This window comes from Brienomyrus brachyistius, chromosome 2 (genome assembly GCF_023856365.1).
Source record: "Brienomyrus brachyistius isolate T26 chromosome 2, BBRACH_0.4, whole genome shotgun sequence".
Lineage (NCBI taxonomy): Eukaryota > Metazoa > Chordata > Actinopteri > Osteoglossiformes > Mormyridae > Brienomyrus > Brienomyrus brachyistius.
Window position 1 is genome coordinate 27592536 of NC_064534.1, and position 20328 is coordinate 27612863.

The window sequence follows — 20328 nt, forward strand, 5'->3', positions numbered from 1 at the left end:
CCAACTATGGGAGTTTAACCAGTGATTTGTCCATGAAGGGCACATTTGTCTAAGCCACAGAGCCATGCACCACCCTTAAAAGACTCCAGCAGTTCCAAGGCCGCTGTGCCACATTCATCAGCACACCCGCTTTCTGTCTCTACAGTTGCCAACTCACTTCAGCAGGGCCTCATTCACGGCATGCAGGAAGGCCTCACTCAGGGCTGCCTTGGGACAGATGGAGGGGCAATCAAGCAGAGCACCAATCAGAGGGGCAGCCTCAGGACACGTGACCAGTAGGATACAGGAAACGGACAGACCGTGGATCCTGTCACATGGACATCTGCAGGTGTAACACAAGTTAGTCAAGTGGAATAAGAGTTAGCTGTTTATTGATCTAAGGCAGTTTTTCCCACTGGTGTAAAGCACGACAAATCCAGGCCTTAGTGAGCACACACACCACACGCTGCCACTCCCCCCCCCCTTCATTTAGGGACTGTCAGACACTCACACTTCCTGAGTGTGAATTTCACTGAAAGCGGCTTTCCTGACATCATTCACCAGCAGCGCCACCATCTGTAAAGTCGAAGAATAGCACGGTGGACACCCACACATCACTGCAATTCCACTGCAATCCCATTCACCCACCCATGCTGGACACCGTTACAAGACAGCAACAGGATTACAACTTTGATCACTGGAAAACTGGTAGAACTATAGGGACTCAGAAACTGGCTTAGTAAGCTATTTTAAAAACAAATATAGTACAGATGAATACGGTAGGTAGATTTACCTTTTTTTTACATTTTTACCCTGGTACCAAGTACAGTTACCAAGATCTTTTAACAATTCCTTTCTTAAACACCTCATTTCAAAATGAAATGAATGAAAGATATTTTCATTCCATGGATTCCATTCAATTCATTAAGAGTATTCAGAATGAGGCTGAAGTTTCAGTGATTTTCCTAATGCTTTGTCAATTACCTGACAGCTAAATAAAAGTGAAGCAGCTCTTACGTCTCTCAGCAGCTCTGAATGATAGTCCCTCGAAGTCCAGCCGACATGCTTGAGTACAGTTTGCACTGTTCCGGAGTCCTCCTCAGCCAAAAGGTGGCACAGTACGTTCTAAGGAGAGACAAGAGCAGAAGCATGCAGCTTTGCTGCTCTGTACATCGAGTCAGGAAACCATATCTTTACTCCAGCCTTTAGCTCAGACCATCACAAAATAAAGCTCTCCTTTCAAGACCAGCCTCCAGCATGCTGCAGTCAGAGCTGTCGTTCCGGGAGAGAGACTCTGCCAAAATGTGATGGTAACCCAGACCGGCATGAACGCCTGCCACGCTCTTGCCCAATCAAAGCAAAGGTCACTCAGCCACTCGCTTCCCTGGTCCCTGAGCTCAGCAAAAAAAAAAAAAAAACAATGGCAATCACAGATATACAGTACTAGGCATTCAAAGGTCTCCACTACTCATTATTCAGATACAAACCCTTTCGGAAGCCGGAGAAAAACACAGACACCGCACGCCTTCTTTATAAGAATGGCATTTTTATTGAATAGATGCAAGATTCTGCAGGAATGAAATTCCAGGTGCATGTCAGTCTGTGGTGCACATGCCATGATCAGCCTAAATAACTAATACATGCCAACACTGGGCCTTTTACTGTCTTTACTGGTGTTTTGGCCTTTGCCCCATTCATACCACATTACTCTCCAGGGGAGACTCACATATGCCACAGTAATGTAATAATGTGTCTCTAGACAGTTGGACAGCCTATGTTTCATGTATAAAAATTGTTTAGGTTTTTAAATTTTGTGTGTATATACATACATATATACACACACACACACACACACACACACACACACACACACTTATATACATGTACATACACTTCCCATGCAACAGAAACATGTAACGGAGGCAGGATATACTTCTGTGGGGGTGAGGGGGGCTGACAGCCAAAGCCATGCCTGCAGTCAGCTGTGTGGTCGCCATTGGTACGAAGCACGCAAGAGGTTTTCCCCAACCTCTCAGAGGAGGAACAATCAATACCGTTTAATCCACAAAAGGACCATAACTGCTGGCAAGGAGAGAAGGCCTGGGGGGGGGTGGGGGGGGGGACTGTGGCTTAAAAAAAAATGCCCCAGGTGCTGCCACTCCTTTCAAAGCTTTGCAGCGAAAACCGACTCAGGAAGCCGACACTCAGCTGGCATAAAAATATTCCTCAATAAATCACAACAAACAAACAGACAAACAAACAGACAGACAGACAGACAACAAACCCGGCAGCTCTAACCAGGACCTCAACCGGTTAAAGTGGGCGCCTCTGACTGCTGGTAGCAATTACCAAGTTATAATCAAATTCCCAAAACCCAAACCAGCTACACGACCGTGAGGCTGAGCTTGTGGCGGTTAGAATGCGTGCGGCTGCGGCAGAATGAGGGAATGAAAGAGAAGGAGGAAGATGGGATGAGAGGAAGAGCAAGTCCACCACAAAGAACATGACTGAGGACAGGAAAGAGAATGAGGTGGGAGAGAGAGATGGACTGTGGAGACAGTGATTATAAGGCAGGCTGTGGCCAGGGGTACGGACCACACAAGCTGGAAGGGGAAGGTTTTCCGGGCCCCGCAGCAGCATATGTTAGTCACTAAGAGAAACCATCAGACATGGCAGGGCTCTGATGTGGAGCAGGGCGGGGCAGCGGGGGGGGGGGGGGGCACATTCTCCACATTTAGCATAATCACTGGGGAAGTTTCCCAGCCAGTAGCACTCCCCCCCCCCCCCCAACCAACACACACACACACACACACACGGACAGCCACACGCACTCGTGAGAGACACGCACACATACACACACACGCGCTCATAAGATGCATGCACAAATCCCCCCCCCCCCCAACCAACACACACACACACATGGACAGCCACACGCACTCATAAGACGCATGCACAAATCCCCCCCCACACACACACATGGACAGCCACACGCACTCGTAAGAGACACGCACGCACACACACACGGACAGCCACACGCATTCATAAGAGACACACGCGCGCGCACGCACACACACACACACACACACACACACACACACACGCACTCATAAGAGACACGCACAAATCCCCCACCCAGACACACACACGGACAGCCACACGCACTCATAAGAGACACACGCGCACGCACACGCACGCACACACACACACACACACACACACACACACACACACACACACACACACACACACACACACGCACGCACTCATAAGAGACACGCACAAATCCCCCACCCAGACACACACACACACGGACAGCCACACGCACTCATAAGAGAAACGCACAAATCCCCCACCCAGACACACACACACACGGACAGCCACACGCACTCATAAGAGGCACGCACAAAACACACACATGGCGACAAAAGTACACGCATGCGCGGCATAATGCAGAGGGACCCTCTGACTCAACACAGCTATCGTACTCCAAGTGGTCCAGGACAGGCCGGGATTCCACAAAACAATACCTGAAACATGTAACAGCCAAGCAGCGATGGGGAGAAAGGACCAGACTGTGCAATCAAAGCAAACAACAAACAGGGCACAAGCCTTGTACACACGCTGAGCAGCCCTGTGCAGATACAGCAAACCAGCCGAAGCAGACATTAAACACAGACTGGCGTCGAAAAGCCCCAGGATGTTATCCTCCCTCGTATGTTAGTAGACCAACAACATCTGACACTCATCCATACAAATTGGATTAATATACACAAACTAATACGTTACATTGTACCAGCCCTTTGATTTACTCTTTCTGTCGTCATACACACAAATTTTTTTTTTTTTTAAATTCATGACAGCACAGGCTCTCCACTGCAGCTCCACAACATACTGTCATGGTTCGAAAGGCATATAACACTTGATATTTTTCCTTTTTTTCCTCTCCCTGTGGAACCACAGTCATGAGGGAATAAACAATTACAGGGTTAAGGATTTCACTGAACCTTCTTCAAAGCTGCATATGCAGGGACACCACTGGGAAGAAAACTATCATCCATTGCAGGAGCCTGTAATAATGCACTAAAGGGAAAATAAATGCCTTCATCTATTTATTACTGTGGACTTGTGAGTCCAACACTAAGCTGGAAGCAGAAGTCATCCATCAGGCGGCTGATGGGTAGCCTCCACATACGAGGACAATCCTGGAAGCTTTTGATCCTGTGTTAAGTCATGTGGGAATCCCGTGAGGAGCATGCTGAACAGAGACCCCCCCCCCCCCCCCCCCAAAGACCTTGTCACCATGTGCAAGCCCCGCCAGCAAGCATGCTGGGACGCAGGCATTCCCAGCTGTGCCTTATCTCCTGTTTACACTGGAAGCAGTGCTTGGAGAAATCCGACGACGATGACGTCGGGAAGCAACGACAGGCAAGTCTCAGTACGCGAACCGCTCAAAGAGACAAGATTCATCTGTGGATAAAGTCCGACAAAGGAGGCAAGGTTTGTTTTTAACCGTTTCCCTCACCAAGCTTGCATCATGGCGGCATGGTGATAGCATAACAAACTAGAACGACCGCATGGGTGTTTTCTGTTAAGCAGTGAAGGCGGTTTACATGACTAATTTGAAATGAAATGCCAAGGCAGGGTGTTATGTCACTGTCATGAGCAAAGATCTCATGAATCCTCGTCACTGATCCAAAACGTTTCCAAACTGCTGATTTAGATGATGTGGGAGGATCTTTGAGCTCTCCAGCACTAACCAACTCATGGCCACAATTGGTTTAATGTTGAACATCTACTTGGCAATTTAGGTTCTGCCTATGTCAAGCAATGTATTCCTTAATTTCTTTGTGCATACCAAACCGAAAATGATGTAACCAAACTCAACAGACTGAATATGTGTATGTTACAACCCTAGTAAATACGCAGTAATCTCATGTCTAACTGTAGCTAGGTGCTCCATTAAAGTATGAAAAGAACTTTTATATTTTACTGATAGCTAACAAACAAATGAGTTTCTGTTGTGCCAACCAAGTATTTATTTAAAGAAAGGCCTGAATATTAAAAATTCTAATTCAAGTAATGTACTCTACCATGGATGGACGATATGGCAAGATATTTTATATATTTTTTCATCTCCAATGATATTGATAATTACCACAATATAATCCAAGTCATTAGGCCTATCTTTTCTCCAATTATACAATATTCAAATTCATGATAATATGTTCATAATCCCTATATTTCATCAGAATATTGCACAGCGCTATACTCCACACTTACTCCACACAGTTTTAAGCAAAATTTTTTCAGTACCTAGTGATATAGTGATAATGTTACCGCCACCTTATGGAACATGACTGTTCTGTACATTTGTATGTTCACAAGATTCTTTTATGCAAAGCAACTTTACACAAATCATGTTTGCCTCCAAACGCAATTAAGGTAAGTGAGGTGACCACATCTAGCACTTGCCAAGACAAAGATAAAAGAGATATATATATATATATATATATATATACACACACACATATACACACACACACACACACATATACACACACACACACACACATATACACACACACACACACACACTATATTTTTTTTATTTACACCTGTTGTTTTTCCATCAGCAGGGTGTCCCATAACTTTTGGCAGCAATACTGACTTTCTTCATTAAACGTCTAAACAAAAACAAGGAAATTAGTCTATAAAAAGTAACACTGCGAAACTCAAATAGTTTTCCAGTTAATTGGATTTCACTTTAACAAGGGAACTGTACAATATGTGGTTAAGAAGGCTAACACCCCATGCTGCTGTAAACTTGCGAAGCCTGGGTATCTTCAGTAAAATATGAAACTGTGGGGTAGAAAGCCTCTCTTAGTAAATCTACAGAACAGCCGTTCACAAAGCAGCCAGCTTCACACCCTAAAAGGCCTCCATCCCACTTATAAGTCAGATCACATCTGGCAAATTAAAAGTTTACTTTAAAGGCACCGTTTTAATTAGCACTGTGTTTTATTAGACAAAATCAAAAGTACACACGTTTAGTCTGGCAAAAACACGCACGTTACACACCATTTGGTTTAACCCATCTGCTTGAACTTGGAGCAGAAGTTGAAAGGTAAGAATCGATTATTTATCGGCTCATTTATGGGGATTTCAGTCAAATTCTCTGAGGTACGTGCCATTAGCCACCGGCATCTTTTTGCTCAAAAGACCATAAACTTCTCTGCAAAGGCCAGAAGTCCAGGTGTGGCTGCAGAGCACTGAGAGGGAGAGGAGCTAGACCATCTAACCTGCCTGTGCTCCTCTGACCTCCTTGCCACCAGACCTGGCTTCCCCATGCGGGGCCCTTTTACTGATGGCCGAACAACCTGTACATTACAAGGAGAGGCACCACCACACATAATGTTTTCTACATAGATCCAAGTGGTAAAACCTCTCATGTTACCTGTGTGTTGTCCTAAAATCTTTTACATCCATGCAACAGAAAAGAATCTGATCAAATGCATAAGAAATCATTGTATCGTCTCATTCATGATTTTACCCATAACATATATGCAAAATAAAGAATGCCACTCTTGGAAAGGTACACAATGTTTTAGTGCAGTCTTTGGGGACAACCCAGTCTTCGGGACTCTCAGACATGCCATGATTTTGCTCCTTCCCAGCTTCCCACCCATCAACCCTACGGGTTGAGAAACACTGTTGTAGTGACTGGTACCTCCTTCAGCACAAGCTGGCACATCAGAGGTATTCATCTTCACAGAACTGCTTCAGCTTACTGATGCTTTTGGCCTGTCTTACAGGAACTGATTGTTTCACTTACTGGAACCTCTGACTCAAATTACCCCGTAAATTGAACAGATTTAAAAAATTTGCCCAGCACAATTCTATCAATTGTATAAATCATTGAGTTTTCAAATTCAATTTACTACCAGTTCACAAAGACTGAATATTCCATTAACAATGAAACATGTATTTCTAGAGCTCTGGTGTAGTTACCTTTTCACTGCTGGGATTTGGTACATCAGCGTCTGTGGTCTATCCAATACATTCTGCATGGTTTTTTTTTACAGTATTAACACTTAGCATTAAGCAACAGGAAGCTATAAAGTATATTGTGATGTGCAAGGCCGAGTTAACTTACAGGTAGTTATTATAAGTGTTTTAAATATATTTGTTTGCAGAGGCCGAGCACACAGTTGCTCCAGCACACCACATGATGCAGCTGATCGCACAAAGAGACGGGCAGACCTACCTGAATCCACTGGTTGGCTTTAAGCTCAAGGCACCCCTGGGGCTGCACACTGTACATGCTGTGCAGGCACTGCAGCAGACAAGCCCGGCTCTCCTCTAACACATGACCCAAAGAGAAAAAGAATTTCACGATAGGGCTTGACAATGTGAAGGCAATATTGTACACGCAGGGGTTCATGCCTGAAACAAATGTTAAACAGCCTATACAACTGCCTATGGTTAACTGCTCATCTCAGCTTTCAGAAACAAAACCACCATGTACTATGTGAGAACAGTCTCAATGCACGCAGAGCCAAACTCTGTGTAAACATCGATGGCCGTACACATTGTGTGTCATCACAGGCCAGACCGGCTATATTGGGCGCATCTGGATAGCAGAAGGGCAAGTCACAGCAATACGAAATAAAACCATCAGAGTGTTAAAATGGCTCTGACAGGGCCTGGTGTTGTACTGCAATGGTCCCAAATGATTTCCTGGTGCAGTGGAATTTTACATAAGGACAATACAACTGCCACCCAGGCAGTGCAATATGCACGCTCCCCGGAAGGGGGCCCTCCAGTATGCTGCAAGGTACAACTCAAGAAGAGAATGCAGCTATGTGGCCATCTTCCAAAAAGCAAAACTCAACCGACCCAAATAGACATTCACTACATGTCTGTTTAAATGCATCAAAATTTATTTAACGGCCAGAGAAGGAAAAAGTAGCTTCTGGGGTCCAAACTTATTAATCGTAAAACAGGCAGGGTCTTACTGTCAGCAGTCACAAAGGTGTTCCAGCAGAGCCTTCCCAGGAACTGGCCCACGAAGGGAGCCGTCCTCATCACCTCCAGGGTGGAACCCTGAGAAGGATATGGGTACTGGGGTCAACATGACATCTGTGTTTATCCATTCAGCAACTCAAAATCCTCAGTAAACAGGTGAACAGATAGCATGCAAGACCGAGGGGAGAAACGAGCAAGTGCAGTGTGAACAGGTGGTTTTTGAGTTTTCAAAATCATTCATCTCATCACTGAGTTTCACCACAGAAGAGGAACAGTAGTTACTTCTGTGGGTTTATATTGCTTAACAAGGTAAAAAGTGAAAAATTTTAAACTACGAGAAATCTAGAACCAGACAATAGATTATTTTTAAGGAAAAGGGTCCCTTTGGAATGACAAAACACAGAAGGGAAACTGAGCAATGAATGGGGTAGTGGCAAGTTTTCCTGTGGACCGCGTGTATGAGGTGACATGACAAGGTGCAGAACTTCTGGCTAATGCACAGCCTGCAGGCAAGCCTGAAACCTGCCAGACAAACCCTCTGAGATCCCAAAAGCGACATCCACACGTGGTCACATGCAGCGATCACCTGAAAAATTAACGCGACAGGCCTCAATCGGGTATGAAGGTGAGAACAAGCTACCTGACAGATATCTTCTTAGTATAAATGTCATAGCTCCCAGTATTTCATGTTCTTCATGTATAGTCAGGGCATATACAAAAAGGTGATGGAAAACAAATTAAAGTACAAAAGCAGCAAAAGTATTTCGAAATGCTTTGAGGCAACAGAAAAATAAGGCGGGGGTAGCCCACGTCTTTCATATGCCAGGTTTAATTGAAGCAACATGCAGCTTTTTACAACAAAGGATTCTCTTTTTTCAGTTTTTTTTTTTTTTAAACAATCTTCCAGCAGCAGACATGCTTGCTGCTCCTAAAGACAGGCCTGGTGTCTGAGGGAGAAGCCAGGGGTCGTGACTGGGGTGTGCGAGACACCCCCAGCAACAAGGTACTTGGGCGGGCTCCACTTGGCTCAGACAAGATGCTAAACCGGCCGTTTAGTAAACATCCTCGGAGCGGTGGGAGAGAAATGTATTTCTAATTAACTCCTGGCCGATCTCGGCAGAAATGTTATCCCCTCTTCCCTCGTTAAGCTCTGGACCGTATCGCATCACTGAGAGACCAGAGATGCTCAAAGTCGGCTAAGACATTATGCGTCCGCACTGGAAATATCGCTACACACGAGGTGAGACTGGCAACAGGATCCTGTGCAGCTGCCATCATAAACAGATTACAGAATGTCTGTTCTGCATACTGGCTGTGAAAGAGTTTCCGTATTCTAGCATGATTATTTGACATATTGCATAGAACAAACATGATACATTATTATGCTATTAAAATTGCGGTATAGTAAACAAATTAATAATCCATACATACATCTTCCCACCGCCTATCCTGGTCAGGGTCATGGTGGGGAGGTACAGTGTATAGGGAAGGGGTATACTCTGGATGGGATATCAGTCCATCGCAAGCAGACACAACCACACACAAAAGTGTCATTTAGACATGTCTGTTAACCTAACTGTCTATCTTTGGACTGCAGAAGGAAACCGGAGAAGACAAAGGGATCTGTTGTGACATGTGGAGAACATGCAAAATCTACACAGCCACACATACTACGGAGGCCCCCTATTCGACCACCATGATGCCCCAAAACGACAATCATAATATAAAATTGTAGAGATGAGATACTGAATTTTTAATTAGTAATGGAAATCCTCCACAGTACCTTTAAATTAAGCCTTTTTTAAAAAAAAATAATTGCCTTGCACACAAGAACTGGTTGGACCGCTGATGTTTCTAAAAAGACAATTGCTGAATTAATGGGACCCAGTTCAGCAATATTGCTACACTGCAAGCTTACATATTATTTCAAGATGCACACAGTACATTAAATATACACGGCAAAGAAAAACAGACTGGTTCAGTACCATGTATGTACAAATGACTCAGTTCAGACCACCTATAAATGTACATGTGGTATGTGTGTGCGTGTGCATGTATGTGACATAATGCAGCAGGAATGTTCATCTAGATAAGTGCTTCAACTGCACTGTGTTGTGTGCTGGAACTTGGAAACTGGGAGGGGTGAATAAGTGCCTGAGTTCAGCACAATGCCAGGCTCGGCCCTGAATACAGCCAAATACAGTCGAACCTCGGATTGCGAGTAACTTGGTTTGCGAGTGTTTTGCAAGACGAGCAATTTTTTTTTATAAATTTTAACTTGAGGGGCAGCATGGTGGTGCAGTGGTTAGCCCTGTTGCCTCACACCTCTGGGTCCCAGGTTCGAGTCTCCACCTGGGTCACATGTGTGCAGAATTTGCATGTTCTCCCCATGTCGTCATGGGGTTTCCTCCGGGTACTCCGGTTTCCCCCCACAGTCCAAAAACATGCTGAGGCTAATTGGACTTCCTAAATTGCCCATAGGAGTGTATGTGTGCATGAGTGGTGTGTTAGTGTGCCCTGCGATGGGCTGGCCCCCCATCCTGGGTTGTTCCCTGCCTCGTGCCCATGGCTACCGGGATAGGCTCTGGACCCCCCGCAACCCAGTAGGATAAGCGGTTTGGAAAACGGATGGATGGATTTTAACTTGATAAACGAGTGAGGTCTTGCAATATGAGTATTATGTATACACTTTGTCTGCCGAGCGTCACGTAATCACAACTGAGCCGATGGTTCTTCTCTCTCGCTGCAGGATTGTGGGTAATCGTTTCCCATGCTCGGTCTCGGTCTCACTCGTATAGTCAAAATTTAGTAGAAAAGCACCACCCGCATAAGGGTGTAGCAGGGCGATCAATGAATCTGTTTAACCACAATTCAATGTCCAAATTTCCGCGAAATCAAAAAGGAGGCAAAAGCAGCTGTCACTGGATAGGTTCCTTGTTAAAGTCACACAAAAAGGAAAAGATTCCAGTGAGCCAACAGATAGCAGTGATTCCGTTTGTTATAGTGAAAGTCGTCCTACAAAATAACCCTCCTCTTCTCCTCTCTCTCGTCTCCCTCACACCATCCACGATTCTTTTGTGCAGGTTAATTTGTTTTATGTATTTTTACTTTATATTTCGTATTAATCATTTTTATATGAATATTTTTGGGTTGTGGAATGAATCACTTGAGTTTCATTATTTCTAATGGGAAATTCACTTTGATATACGAGTGCTTTGGATTACAAGCACGTTTCTGGAACTAATTATGCTCGCAATCTGAGGTTAAACTGTAATATGTACAAAATTGAAAGGGCACAGGAACCACACAGCAGAGAGCCACTCTCAGAGACTGATTTTAGCCCGTCACAGACCAAAAAAAACATATCATAAAGTGGTGAAACTTTACAATAACATTTCTTAGTAACTTAGTAGTAACTCAGCTGCTAGACAAGTATAAATCATGAACAAATATAGTAGCTACTTGGTTCATTAATGATGAACAAAAATGAGATCAGAATTTCACTTTTCTGTTATTTGTTCCTTCAGTACTTCACAAAGGTTAACAGAATTAACAGATACAGTAACAAATATAGAAACTGCTTAAAATAAATGCTACAATTCATTAATGACAAATGAACATGAGATCAATAAAGTACAGTAATTAATAGGACTAACAGATAAATAGTGGTAAGTTCCCATGTCTTTTTTTTTTACTTAATTACTGGTTTGTTAGAATCATAATTACCAATATCTAGTAGATAGATAATGATTATGTACACTATAAAATGACGCTTAACTAAATTTTATGTTAACACTCAGCTCAAAGACTGAACAGTAATATGCTTGTAACCAAGACTTAGTTTGTGGTTAATTAATACATTAAGTAACTGACTCATCATTAATTAAGAGCATAATAGTGTATATGTGCCCCCTCAAGTAAAGTGTTACCCATAAACCTTTTTTCCCTTTCCGTTTGTGGCATGGTAGCCTCAGTGTATATGATCTGGCGGTACATGGGTTTTCTCCTTTGAGTCCAAAAACAGGTTCAGTGCCTTGTTGTCCCTAAACTGCCAATTGTGAGACTGTGTCCTGCGACTGACCCAAGTCTGTCCTGTGTGTTCTGGAACGGGCTCCAAGCTCGGCATATCCTTCTGCTGGATGAGCGGCTATGTAAAAGAGACGGATGCATGCTTACAAACAGCGGGGGGAAAATTTAAATAGGCCAATGGCTGGTGAGTAGCAGATGTGAATATATTACAAAAATAGGTCTCAGCAAGCACACAACATTTCATCACCACAGTATTTACCCACCGGTCCATTAAGTGCTTGACAGATGTAAATGTAGATGCCAGCATCCCAGTGGAGGGGGACTGGAGGATAGCACGATGCACAGACCCAAAGTCACACTGTAACTCTAAAGAGGCCCCTATGAATCATTCAGCTGGCCAGAGCCCCGGGGGCCAGCGTTCACAGCGCTCCGTGTGCAGACGGCTATGCGGACAGCGCACTGCAGGAATGCGGAGAGGTGTGGCTTGTCCAGGGGGGACAAGGGGGTAAGGTACAACACAATAATCTTTGAGATATCGTCACTGCTCCCCCCCCCCCCCCCCATCAGCCATGATGAACACTTCAAGCCAAGAAACGGGGGAAGACACTTTCAATCCCCCCCCCCGACCCTACCAAGCCCCCAGTTCCTGCAAGCAAGGGGAGGAACGTTTATCTATACTAAACAAACAAGCAAATGGATATAAACCTCAATATAGACTACAATAAAGCCAAAACCGTTGTTTTTTAACAAGTCTTTGTCAAAGAAAGACTCCGTCCTAATCTATAGATAACCATCGCCATCGCTGTCACATTGCCGGAAATGATGCATATCGAGAGGAATGATTACGTCCTGGCAGTGTGGCCATCGCACGGACTCAATTAAATGCCTGACGACTGAAATCTCATTTTTCTTTTCCACGTGCCAAGGCCTGAGTCAACTGCACTAGTGGGGTAAGTCAACCGGGGCGGAATAAAAGCCCCCTTTCAAGATAAACGGGGGTGGCGAGAAGGACGGCACATGCTAACATTGCTTTCTCACAGGGTCTCATTCGTTACACGCGATCCGGCAGTACTTTGAGTTAGCTATGCCAGTCCCCTGGCGACCATTAGCCTGCTAACTCGGGCCCGGGTCGCTGCCAGCTGCCCGCCTCCCCTGCAGCACAGAGCAGCTCCTGTTCACGGCCCTGTTAGCTGCGGCCCCAGCTGAAAACTTGCCCAGTAGCTCTTGTCAGAATCTTGCTCGGCTGCCCCAATTATACAAGAAACCTGCAGATCATATTAGAGGCTCACGCTGCAGAGTTTAAAGCCACAGATCTGAGCTCACAGATCACGGGCACTTCAAACCCTTTCTGCAAAAGTTCCTTGGAGTGTCCGGTTAGACAGCGGAAAAGCAGGACTCGGGAAGCAGTCGGCCGGCCCCAAACTCCCTGGGGGGCCCCTAAGAGCACATTCTGGACTCACAGCCGTTCGCAGATCTAGCACGAGCTGGCGGAGGAAAGCCCTCAGCTGGTCAAGGTGGAGGGCTACGTCATGCCGGGCTGAAGGGGTCAGGGCCTGGCCCCACTCCACCGCCTTGCCCATCCAGAACTCCACGAGCCGCTCAGGAACAGGGCCGGTGTGGCTCATGGCTTCAGGCCCATGCGAGGTCTGGGGACCACTCCCTGCAAGAGAGACACGGGGTGGAATTCAGACACACGCTGGGGGGGAGAGTCGGGGGGGCTGATGAAATTCCTTTCGTGTGTCCTGCTGATTTGTGTGGAAAATGTTTCCAAAAACAAAACAGGGGGGGTGGGAAAAAAATCTGATAATGAATCTTTTGTGCACAGCCTGAATTGACAGAGTGGTAGTCAGAAAATTAGAGTTAAATGTGCAGTCCAGCTGGGGCTCAAATTTTTACCATCTGAATTTGTCATCACCCAGTATTTCATTAGTAGGACTGTTAAAAAAAAACAAAAAAAAGAAAAAGAAAGAAAAAAAAGTGTTCATCTACAGCACTGAGCCCAGCAATAAAGCCCCCGGACTCCGACTGAACTCTTAGCACCTCCTTATTCTCAGCACAAAAGTATTTCTTACAAATTAACGTCATTAAGCAAAAAACGCCCCTCCACAACTAATCCTCTCACCTTGGGTTTTAGTTTGAAATGACTAACAGATACTTTTCTCTCTCGCTTTCAAAAACAACAAAAAAAGAGGACTTACATTAAAAAGAAAAAATTTAAGTGAGGGGGAAATTGCCCAGTGAAAAAAGCTTTCCAACAGATTCCCAGCCTTGTGGGGTGGAGCAGTCAGTCATAACTCCCACTACACTGTTTTTTTTTCCTCCTTGGTTATTTACAGATCATAGAAGACAAGTACAATGGTTTCATAATTACCTTGCTGCTAAAGAGCCGTTTCATGTGTTTCCGTCATCGCAGCAGGAAGGCTGTGTAAGTCTTGGAGGAGAAATGTAGAATTTTCACTGCAAATGTTAAACCCTGCAAAGAACAAACGGCCCATCACTGTCAACGGTGACAGTAACACGTTTCTGCCATGCCACACCTCAATACCACTGCAGCAGAACACAGGGTGATGACAGGAACGGACACCATCAACTTTAGAAAGTAAATTGCGGGGGGGAGTAAAAAAACAGAGAACCAATTCTCATGAACACGGAGCTGATGCTGGAAAAAATCACATGAAGATTTCCATCCATCTTCTCAGGTGGCTCTGGAGCCTGTAGCAGGCAGCATATGGCTCAAGGCTGTCATACACCCTGAGCAAGGTGCCACGAGCACCGACAGACACAAAATGAGCAATTTAGCAATGACAGGCAGCCTGTCTGCATGTCTTTGGACAGAGAGTAAGCCAGAGTACCTGGAGGAAACCCACAATCAGAACATGCAAAACATGAAGATTTAAATAAAAACACATAGTAATCTGAGAGAGCGCACTGATTTTCCTCATGAAGTGAGACCATTATAAAACGATAAAGTGCCAAAAGCCATTACTGCCATGTTTTCATTAAAACAGTCACTTTTTCCAAAAAATACATGGCTTGCATTTGCAAAGCTGAAGACATGAAATAAGAAACTGGATGTCAAATATACATCTATAAATAATCCGCATACCATTCAGAACGTGGCCAATCTATTCTGACACCTTTATACAGTCTTTAAAGAGTGCTATGATTGTCCAACAATAGGAAAGTTTGCTTGGAACAGCAAGACTGTGTAAAAAATGGCGGGTCATTCAATTTTAACTCAAAAATGGCCTTTGCGTCACCATGTGGCTTGGGCTACGCCTCTATGCCTGTGTTTGGAAGGTCAAACCTGGCTTCGCCAGAATGATTACAGTACATGTCTGTGGACCCGTAAGCAAGGTCCTTAACCCCATGCTCCAGGTGGCTGCCCTTTGCTACCATGTGTGTCATGATCCGCTATTTAAAAAGAGAATTTCCCCACAGGAATCAATAAAGTGTCATTACCATTTTTGATAAAACTTGGCCTGCAAATTACAAATACGCTTCAGAACTCAGAAAAGTTCTGTTTATTTTAAAAAATCCCTTACAGATACAGTGCCTTTTCTACACTGTGGGTAGCAAAAAAGAAAGATAGTTGTAAGGGAAACATTCTGAATTATTACAGCTAAATCACTCAGCTATAGCTCATTGGAATGCTCAAAAGTATTTTGTTTTTTCATGGTATTGTCAAATTCAAGTTTCTAAGTTTCTTTTTTCTAGGTTATGCAAAAACAGTGAAGGGCCTAGAGTAACAAATCAGTTTTTTATAATAAAGTACACAGATGGTGTTTGGGCACTATTTGTACATGATACATTGCCCTGTTATTTGGTCCCCTTAAGTGAGATATGCACCCCAAAAAGTTACTTACAACTAGAAGCTTCAGTTGATATTAATTCTTAATTGAGCAATTCACATGCCAAGTTTCATCAACATTAAAAATTAGGATGCAAAAACTTAAAATTAAAACAGAACTACCCAACATCAAACTTGCATGTCCATGCTCAGACAGGCTTAAAATATCACAATCATTGCAACGTGTTGTGTGTTCTTCCCCAAACTGAACAATTCACAGCAGATCATACCATGCTTAGTGTGTTTGTTGCATATCTGTACAACACGCCGAACTAGGGCAACACGACGTCGACAATACATTTTGAGACGCATGTCTTCTCACGACATGGCAGTCCCAGTAATAACAGGTAACTGAATGTCTGAATGAAGCCTCGTCTTGCTGCAGTTGGGTGTGGTCCTTGGGCATAAATCCAAAATGCACCATTCACTTGGGGATAAAGAAACAACACACAGAGTGGCCACCAAAAGGAGCACTTTCCAATCTTTCTCTTCACTTCTACGAGTATCAGCTAATCTAAATCTGCAATGGCCTGCACTTCAATTTTGCACATAAAAATCCATAAATCATTTCATTTAAGTCCATAAATAAACCATATGGGCTCATTCAACCTTAAATATCTGATAAAATTCATCTTTGCGATTTAATATTGACAACAAAGAACAAATGACTGTCTGGTTTATCTAAACTTCCCATTTCTCTAAAACATGTCGACACCTTCTTATTGGCACATTAAAAACACAGCACAGTTTCTGGCACAAAGCTCTCTGCTAAACCACTATTAACACAGCAAGAAGGGGGCACTAAATAAATATCCATTTGGCACCCAAATTATTTTTCTACTTTACATTGCATTCCAGCTCAGTCCCCTCAGTCTCCAACACACTGCAGAAAGCTGCTCTCAATTAAGATACAGGATGGATGTAACTGGAACCCCTTGATTTGCCTTAATAGCGCTTACATCATCTTTGCTCCTTTCCTGGTCGGTCTGTGGGATTGATGGAAATGGAGGAGCGACTGAAATAAACAAATAAGCCCCATGGCATAACAAATCTGTGGTTTGCTACATAACAGCTAATAAGAACGTTTTCCTTCACGCCACACCCCTGACTGCAAAGCGTCACGTCACCTGAAATATGCCCTTTGGAACATGTGGGACTCGTTTTCGGGACAAGAACCTGATCGCATCATCTGTCAGCGGGGGCAAAAGAAACCGACATCACATTCAAGTTTGTGACTGCGCCAATTTAAGGGAGCATTAAATACCCCCTTTGATCGTTCTAAAACGTGCGTTAAAAAGCATGGATTGCACAAGAGGGACCATACCACATATTTCAGCACACGCGGTTTCAGAAATTTACGTACACAAAGTCAATCACCTAACACTTTCCCCAACAGCATTTTCCCCCTGTCTTTGATAAATTTACCAAACAGCACAATTTGTAGTATTTCAACAAGTGTCACATTTTTATTACATTAATAATTAGCTCCAATCTAAATTGCTCTGTTAGCCAAGTACAATTTAAAGAGAAGTCTATGATTTATATTTACTTAAATTTGCTTAATTGTCTAGCTGGCGGAGAAAGTGCGAAGAAGCAAATATAGATCTGGAACAGTAATAAAGTTAAATGAGAGAACAGATGCTTACTGGGACATTGGTCCAGTGTTTGTAAATCATGCTTTTAAATTCTAAGAATATGACATATTAAACACTACAAGTTTTCATTCTGAAAAGATTAAGTCCTTATTGGCCCTCGCTGATATTATATGGTGTTTAGAACTTGAATTTTAAAGTTTTTTAGACCTGAGCTTAGAAGCAATTTTTCCAGGCTGGTCCTTGATCATTACTTACTTCATGTGTTAATGTATAGCAACATGATCTCTCTTTCCCAATTCACAAGAAAAAAAACTTTCCAATTATGGAGTTAAAAGGTGAAATCTGACACGCCACAGTCCTGCAGAACAGGGTGTAAATGTTGAGAACATGACATCACAACAGGAACAGATGCCAGGCCAGATCCTTCCATAACCATACTTTTAAAACTTCCACGAATTAAAGCATATTGAGTGGGGGGAAATGTCTACTAGAAAACAGATTTACATCTTTTCTGGGAATCCTTAAAGGAGATAAATTCCACTGAAATTAAAATATGCTGATTTTCAAGTTCACTGTTTAAGAAGTTTACAGCTAAAAAATGCTTAATTCTTGCTTCCAAGTGGTAAAATTTATATTTTATGTTTCCTTTCCTGGTGCATGGATCATGACTGACATTTGGCAATTTTGTACACTTTAAACGAAACATTTTGCCATGACCAAGACTTTTAAACTTTTATAGCATCAGGATTACACGGAAAATTAAGAGTCTTAAAACAGAAAGTGGTAGAAGACTGTTGTTAATGTAAATATGAGTATATTGGATTGTTGTGGCCAAATAAAAAAAAGAGGCAGATATCAATATGCAAAGAACAAAAATAAAAACCTCACCATTTTTGTTTGACAATTTCCCAAGCAAACAGATTTACTATATTCTACATAAAAGCAAGAGCATTATCTGGTGATGAACAAATACCCTTTCAAATCAACCAGCAAAGAAGAGACCGAAATATTTTATGGCATTTTGTTCTACCTGCTCTCTCAAAGAGAAACGAGCTGGTTAGCAATACTTGGTTTAAAATTACACTAGAGGGAAAATGCATATATATATATATATATATATATATATATATATATATATATATATATATATATATATATATATATATATATATACACACACACACACACACACACACACACACACACACACACACACACATATATACATACATACATACATACACACATCAGTTTTTGTTGCCGGCTTACAGTTCACTTCATATTCAGAGTGCTGTACTCGTAGGGAACAGCAGGTGGCACAGTAATGCAGCGATAGTACCTTCGTGTCACAGTAATCCAGCGAGCCTTACATTAATCCTGTGAACCGTAACTTGCTGCTCCGAAGCCAGACATTAAATTTTAAACTATAATGAAGACCAACACTTTGTATATTTGTTCCATGTGTCAAATAAATGTCAAGGCAACATTTGAAATTGTGTCCAGTTTCATAATTTTGAGAATAACTTTTTCACGGGTAAAATGTATTACTTATCTACTAGGTTGGAATAGATACCAAAAAGAACACATACCAGACATCAAATATTACATATTACTAAATATTACATACCAAATATACATCTTAAGTTAAAAAATTTTCAATCACAGGAATCATGAATATTTCAAAAGTGTTGACTGAAAAAAAAGTCGTCCCTAAGTTAAATTCAGAGACAGACGAACTCCGGACCAGAGGAAAGCAATTTCGATAAATGTCTACTTAGTACAACTAGTATAACCAATACAATCAGTGTGATGAATGATGCACGAGCTAAACCGCAACCCCCCCCCTTACATGAGGTCGACATGATTGAGTTCGCCACCAGAGACTGTATTTGTACATTACTGGGCCTTGTCAACATATTACCAGGGTACGGCCACAGGTATTTCCTCTTCTCTACTGTCAGCCTACCCTAAGACCTCACCCCAAGCCCAACTTTCACCGTCTTTGTGAACATGAACCAGAACCCCGAACCGGTAACGGACCGTCACTGAGTCTAATGACAGATCGTCGAGGACATACAGAAAAGAAAAGCCGTCTGCTAATACTGCTGCATTTTTATTACTGTCAGCCTTATCAGTTTCGGAGTTACTAATTCAGCGTGGCCAATGAGAGTTAACCTGGAATAAAATTTCCGATGGTTTGTTTGTTCTTCGCTGACCGGTGAATTTAACTTGGCTAAAAAGTTAGCACATTAGCCAGCCGCGTTCACCTTTAAAACCCGCCGTTTTGCTGTTGTTGAGGCTCGTCTACTTTGGCGGTTCTTATTAATCTGTGCCATTCTAAATGCAATATACGTTTGCTTTCTTGTCTTTCCCAGTTTATATGGTCACTAACCTTATGTGCAAGGAGCTCCCAGTGCTTCCACACATCCAAAATTCTCTCTCTCTCTCTCTCTCTCTCTCTCTCTCTCTCTCTCTCTCTCTCTCTCTCTCTCTTCAGCATCTCCCTCGATATATCCCTCGTTTCTTTCTCTTTTTATTTCCCTCTTTTTTACACGCCCTCTCTCAGAGAAACAGGAAGCTGTCACGCTTTTATTTGGCGCGCGCTTCAACTTCCCTCACGTGGAGCGCTGGCGGCAGTGAATCGCTGTGCGCGGTTTAGATCTGAAAACTTGACTGTCTAGGATGTTTGTAACGTACTCGTAAATGTTATTTCCTCCTTACAGCATGTTTTACTAAATACATTTAGCTGTGTGAAACCCCACTGTTATTTACAGTGTTGTGACGCGATGTCCTAGTTAATGTGAGCTCCTGATTTATATTTGGAGTAATATACGTACATATGTATAATAA

At 43.0% G+C, this 20328-nt stretch overlaps 1 protein-coding gene across 3 annotated transcripts in view; it reads right to left on the minus strand.

Annotated features, from left to right (window-relative positions):
• The window catches only part of fancc (FA complementation group C), a 35271-nt gene extending 15233 nt beyond the window's left edge, over positions 1-20038 (minus strand). For 2 of the 3 annotated variants that reach the window (XM_048978685.1, XM_048978703.1), the window contains exons 1-10: positions 19871-20038; positions 14405-14506; positions 13494-13693; positions 12086-12151; positions 8540-8590; positions 7995-8082; positions 7244-7338; positions 997-1104; positions 491-555; positions 158-322 (exon numbers count right to left, since the gene is read on the minus strand). In XM_048978685.1, coding sequence (XP_048834642.1) covers positions 158-322; positions 491-555; positions 997-1104; positions 7244-7338; positions 7995-8082; positions 8540-8590; positions 12086-12151; positions 13494-13658 — 803 coding nt within the window. In that variant the 5' untranslated portion in view covers positions 13659-13693; positions 14405-14506; positions 19871-20038. The remainder of the gene's footprint in view (positions 1-157; positions 323-490; positions 556-996; positions 1105-7243; positions 7339-7994; positions 8083-8539; positions 8591-12085; positions 12152-13493; positions 13694-14404; positions 14507-19870) is intronic. The other variant, XM_048978694.1, reaches the window with a different exon arrangement.
• Between the last annotated feature and the right edge of the window lie 290 nt (positions 20039-20328).